At 42.0% G+C, this 6,000-nt stretch overlaps 1 protein-coding gene across 1 annotated transcript in view; it reads left to right on the top strand.

Annotated features, from left to right (window-relative positions):
- The first annotated feature begins 1,926 nt into the window (after nt 1-1,926).
- LOC126328376 (uncharacterized) overlaps nt 1,927-6,000 on the top strand; it is a 58,053-nt gene continuing 53,979 nt past the window's right edge. Inside the window, exon 1 of the mRNA XM_049996030.1 lies at nt 1,927-2,120. Coding sequence (XP_049851987.1) covers nt 2,024-2,120 — 97 coding nt within the window. The 5' untranslated portion in view covers nt 1,927-2,023. The remainder of the gene's footprint in view (nt 2,121-6,000) is intronic.

The raw sequence follows: 6,000 nt of genomic DNA, 5'->3' as shown, positions 1-6,000 counted from the left end.
ATGAAGTCAGTTCATTTCAGTGTGTGAGCGCAGCCATCAGAATTTAATTGTTTATTTCGTTATTCAATTATAATAACTGGCAATTTAGATTGCCAACCCTGACAAACATGCCAAGTGGCACGGAATCCATATTAGATTTTTAAATGAACGAGCTCATGTAATGCATTGTACCTTGTATGTATGGGACAAATTGTACTTGCGTGTTCCTTTCGAATGTATCTCCTGTAACTGATTCTCAGACCGTAAGGTAAGTTTGATGCTGATGGAGTTAGTCCAAGATCTTCAGGCGGCGGAGAAGAATGACCTAATTTATTAAATTGGTCATACAGCAGAGACTTTCAATTGTTAAGCATAAATGGGCCATGGATATCAATATACGTTTTTGAAGTTTACATATTCGATTTAGATGCTTTTTCTTACGCTTCCAGATAGTGAATTTATCTTTAATGTTCAGAAAGCCTTTACTGCCAAAAGATTTCCGCCTCTCCCTGCCGGTCTGTTCTGTGTAAAATTTCTCTTCCCATCATTTTTCTGCTCTGACTGCATTATCGTTTAAAACTGTGTTTAAAACTGACGGTACATTTCTGGACATTAATAATGATTTTAATCTTGCATGGATGCGAAACTTGTACTTCACAGGATGGAGGATGACTTACATATGTTACATACTTTGGTATTGTTATGAGTGTCAGATGATGAGGTTTCTGCCTTGGAATATTTTGCGTAAATAAAATTCAAGTAGTGTATCAACAGATTGTGTCATAGCGCCTGCTGAAACATGTATTAATTTCCCGCACATTCAGTCGAAAGAGTGACATTGTGGCTATATATAGTAATGTACTGACTATTATGTGTTTGCAGTTCATTCATGAAGCAGCTGATGTTTTATGTAAAAAAAAAGATTTGATTTATTTTCATTGTTTGAAAGTGCAAGTGATGGGTTTGTAACTGATGTGCTCTTTTGCTTCTCTTATTGACTACTTGCAACGTATCTTAATGCAAATAGACACTGCAACTTTCGATCTGGATTAGTCTGTCTTACAGAAAGAAGGCCTCTTCCAGTATGTGACGCCCATAACTGTAGTAGCGATGCCATCATACTGAACACAGCCTTTAAGAGAATTAGTCAATAATAATTTCCAGAACACAGACTGTCTGCATCCTTGATCTGCAACTCGCAGACTCGTTCTGCGGCAACGCTTACCTTACAGACAGACATAAAAAACATGAAATTGATTTGCCACCATCTTTTGCCACCTCATGAGGGTAAGTGCGGAATATTGTATTCAGGTTAGGAGATTCTATCAGCGACTGTTGTGGTTTATTCATTCATATTATTCCCAAAATCACTTGCAACGTATTCAGGGCATTGCAGAGGTGTCGTTCGGGTCAAATATCATCTGCGTTTATGTTCAACCGTGGTTTCTCGCGGTGTTCTCATATCTTTGTCCAGCCCCTGTATCTATTTGCGCTGAGCTGAGCGGAAGCTGATGTAACGATACTCATCCCCAACTATAAGAAGTCTAATGCTCGCGTGGACTAGTTTCAAAGATAATCTTGCTTCCAGAGGATCGATAACAGAAACAGTTCTCCGTTTATTTAAATAAGTCGATCAGCTGTCGATTTGAAAAAGTAGTGGAAGTAAAGCTGTATCCTTAAATTTGTGTTCCAAATCTTTTTATTTCTTGTGAAATGTTAGAGTTACGAGAGGTGTGTGCACATGAAGAAACCTTAGACTTTTCCGATATGCCGCCCGCTGTAAGTATGGCAAGCCAGGATGTAGAAGGGAGTGGAAACATTCGTCGTTCGTCCTCTGAGTATCTGTACAGGGACTCGACGATGTCGTCACTCACGTAAGAAGCAATTGTACGTTTTAACTGCGTTTCAGAAGAGCGCCTATCAGAAGTGCCAGCCTACTCGGCCTCGAGACGCCTGCTGGGTAGGCCTCCCACCGCGCACAGGTATACATAAGGCGCGGCGCGCAGGCGCCCGCTGACACACTCCGCCCTGCGCCGCTACCGCCATGACCACCGCCGTGCTCTTCGCCTTCCTGCTGGCTGCTGCCGCCACCGCCGCCTCTGCCGCTCCCAGAGGTCCGGAGCAGCTCGTCACCAAACTGCGTGAGTTCCCCTTCTCACTCTCATACTGCACACAACACTAAACTGTGATTGCAGAAAGGAGCATTCTGTAACTGGAGAAGCCAATGATCTTGTTTCGTTATATGCACAGTACAGACTAGATCACATTTTCTGTACATTTTATGACCGGTTTCGGCCGCAAAAGGCCATCTTCAGATTTGCAACTGAAATACAGAACGGTTGCTACCGCTGGCGTCAGCTCATATGCGTCGTTACAACTGAAACGGTGCTGTATTTTACTTGAAAACCTGAAGATGGTTTAATCGGCCGAAACTCGTCATACGATTGACATAAAACATGATTTAAACTATCTTCTTCTTCCTTTCTTTCTAGGTTAAACCCTGTTTTATTCGATACCTCTCTGACTACCCTCAGTTTGTCACTTCATCTTTTCCTTGGATGACCAAGATTTCCTTTACCGGCTGATGATTTTTTTTACGATTTTCGCAACCTTCCATTCATTCACGCTGTTTAATTGTCCGCTTATTCACGTTTCTCTTACGTATCCACTCATTAGTGGAGTCTCCTTCACATCCTCTTCTAATTCTTTCACTTATCCCTCAACCTTCCAATGTCTTCCTTGTAATCCTTGGCAGAATTTTCATTTCCCTGGTTTCCAAAAGTCTCTTTGTTTTTTACATTTACGGTCTTGCCTCAACTGTGTATATCATAACTGGTCTAACTCTTGCTTTGCATGTTCTTGCTTTTGCATCTTTTCCTCGTACGCTTGTTTTTCCGGACAGCATCATTTAAACACCCTGTCACTTTGTTTGCTTTAGCTACTTGTTCTCCAACTTCCTTTTCGACTTTTCCTTTGCTGGACTGTTCAATACCAAGTTATTCAAATATCGTTACTTGCTGAATAATTTTCCCTTCGCTTTCAGTTAGCCGGCCATGGTGGCCGAGCGGTTCTAGGCGCCTCAGTCTGGAACCGCGCGACCTCTACGGTCGCAGGTTCGAGTCCTGCCTCGGGCATGAATGTGTGCGATGTCCTTAGGCTAGTTAGGTTTAAGTAGTTCTAAATTGTAGGGAACTGATGACCTCAGCTGTTAAAGCCCATAGTGCTCAGAGTCATTTTAACCATTCACTTTCAGTTTGCATGTAACTGGTTCCACAGATGTGGTTGGACATTTGATTTTATGAGTGGATATGATCATATTTACGTTTTTGACTGCCACGTTAAGTGTATGTAAAAGTTTCTGCAGGGTATCTTCACTGTTTTCCAGCAGAACCGTGTCGTCAGAATTCCAAATGATTTTCATTTCTGCGCCCCCCTTTTCATAATGACTACCAGCCAATACCTCATCACCTTGTCGATCATTATATTTAAAGATGACGGGCTCAAAGAGTCACCTACTCTAATACCACCATTAACTGCTCTGCAGCTAGTTAGACTGGGACCAGTTTGATTTAGACTATATTGCACATAAACAATCAATTCCTGTGGACTGGACTGGAGAACTCTGCATCTACTTAGATTCGCAATGAAGAAAATTATTTTAAATAGAGAAAAATTAGGATGCATTATGTCAAAGTTTCACCGATTCAACATGTTATTTACCCATAATTACCTCTACACCTACACGAGTTTCCAAATTTAAGCTTGAAACTTGCAACACCAGCACAAATCCTTCATTCAATGAAACTCCGACAAGTTGTGATGACTTTGTCACTGAAGAGCATTTGAAATTTTTAGGTAGTGACTCTGAATGTAAAAATTTAATCAATGGTATAGTTTTGTTTTAGACCTTCAGGTAACTTTATACTAAAGTATTCGTTATTACATGTTCCTCGGCATTTTTACTTTCCATTATACGTGTTTTATAATAAAATAAGTTAGCCGTGACCGTAGGTAATACAAAATTTCTCTTGGATGTATCTTTATCCATTTACACTATGTGGTCAAAAGTATCCAGACACCGCCAAAAACATACGTTTTTCATAATAAGTGCACGGTACTGCCACCTACTGCCAGGTACTCCGTATCAGTGGCCTCAATAATGATTAGACATCGTGAGAGAGCAGAATGGGGCGCTCCGCGGAACTCACGGACGTCGAACGTGGTCAGGTCACTGGGTGTCACTTGTGACATACGTCTGTGAGCGAGATATCCGCTCTCGTAAACATCCCTAGGTCCACTGTTCCCGATGTGGTAGTGAAGTGGAAACGTGAAGGGATACGTACAGCACAAAAGCGTACAGGCCGACCTCGTTTGTTGACTCACAGAGATAGACGACAGTTAAAGATCCTCGTAATGTGTAATAAGCAGACATCTATCCAGACCACCACACAGGAATTCCAAACTGCATCAGGGTCCACTGCAAGTCTATGATAGTTAGGCGGGAGGCCAGAAAATTCGGATTTCATGGTCGAGTGGCTCTCATAAGCCACACGTCACACCGGTAAATGACAAATGACGCCTCGCTGGGTGTTAAGAGCGTAAACATTGGACGGTTGAACAGTGGAAAAACGTTGTGTGGAGTGACGAATCACGGTACACAAGGTAGCGATCCGATGGCAGGGTGTAGGTATGGCGATTGCCCGATGAACGTCATCATCAGCGTGTGTAGTGCCAACAGTAAAATTCGGAGGCAGTGGTCTTATGGTGTGCTCTTGTTTTTCATTGAGGAGGCTTGCACCCCTTATTGTTTTACGTGGTACTATCACAGCACAGGCCAACATTATTGTTTTAACAATCTTGTTGCTTCCCACTATTGAAGAGTAATTCAGGTATGGCGATTGCATCTTTCAATACGATCGAGCATCTGCTCATAATGCACGGGCTGTGGCGGAATGGTTACACGACAATAACATCCCTATAATGGACGGGCCTACACAGAGTCCTGACCTGATTCCTATAGAATACTTTTGGGATAATTGGCACCCCTACTTAGTGCCAGGCCTCACCGACCAACATCGATACCTGTCCTCAGCGCAGCACTCCGTGAAGAATGGGCTGCCATTCCCGAAGAAACCTTCCAGCACCTGACTGAACGTATACTTGCGAGAGTGGAAGCTATCATCAAGGCTAAGGGTGGGCCAACATCAAACTGAATTCCAGCATCACTGATGGAGAGCGGCACGAACTTGCAAGTCATTTTCAGCCAGGATACTTTTGATCACATAGTGCATGTATCTCGTTGTGTGATCCATATACTATACTACACCACTACACCACCGAATGTGGTTTTATACAAAGATACTATGATTTCGGGTCTTGTCGGCATGAAGAGAATTTCGAAGGATGTTAATACATCTCCAGTCTTGTCTGTAAATAAAGGAGCTACAGTTGAAAGTAGGGCCTCATTGCTGCCGCGAAGCAACGTAGTCTTCGACGTGTGGTATTTTCTTCCAGCAGTGTATATCCACATATATGTCCCTTCGCTTTTTAAACAACTTATCGATTTCTGGCTGTTCAATACACAATGTTAGATTGTTTTATGTGGGGCTGTCGATCGGATATATGTCTAAAAAGTTCCGTGTATTCTCATGGACATTGTGGTATGTGATAAATCTACCATCTGAGTGTAACACGACAAACACTTCTTTCATTTGAATCTGATTGTTAGTTTTTCCTACATGCGTTGCAAAATATCCGCAATTAGGTCTCAAATACCTGAAGTTTCTGACGTACGCACAGATGAAAAAAATGTCTGTCAAGTACAATTAACACATGGCTAATACCTTTTTCCACTACATAACAGTCGCGGTCTATGTATAAAATTAAAATAAAACAAAGTAAAAGTTACGTTTGATGGATACAAGGATCACATACGGTGATGTGTTCAAGCACATAATACATTCTTAGTTTCGTTTGCAAGATGAATTTCTAAAAATTTGCTTCGACACACAGCTACGCTGA

The sequence above is a fragment of the Schistocerca gregaria genome, chromosome 2, assembly GCF_023897955.1.
Source record: "Schistocerca gregaria isolate iqSchGreg1 chromosome 2, iqSchGreg1.2, whole genome shotgun sequence".
NCBI lineage: Eukaryota > Metazoa > Arthropoda > Insecta > Orthoptera > Acrididae > Schistocerca > Schistocerca gregaria.
This window is presented reverse-complemented; position numbering and strand designations above follow the sequence as displayed.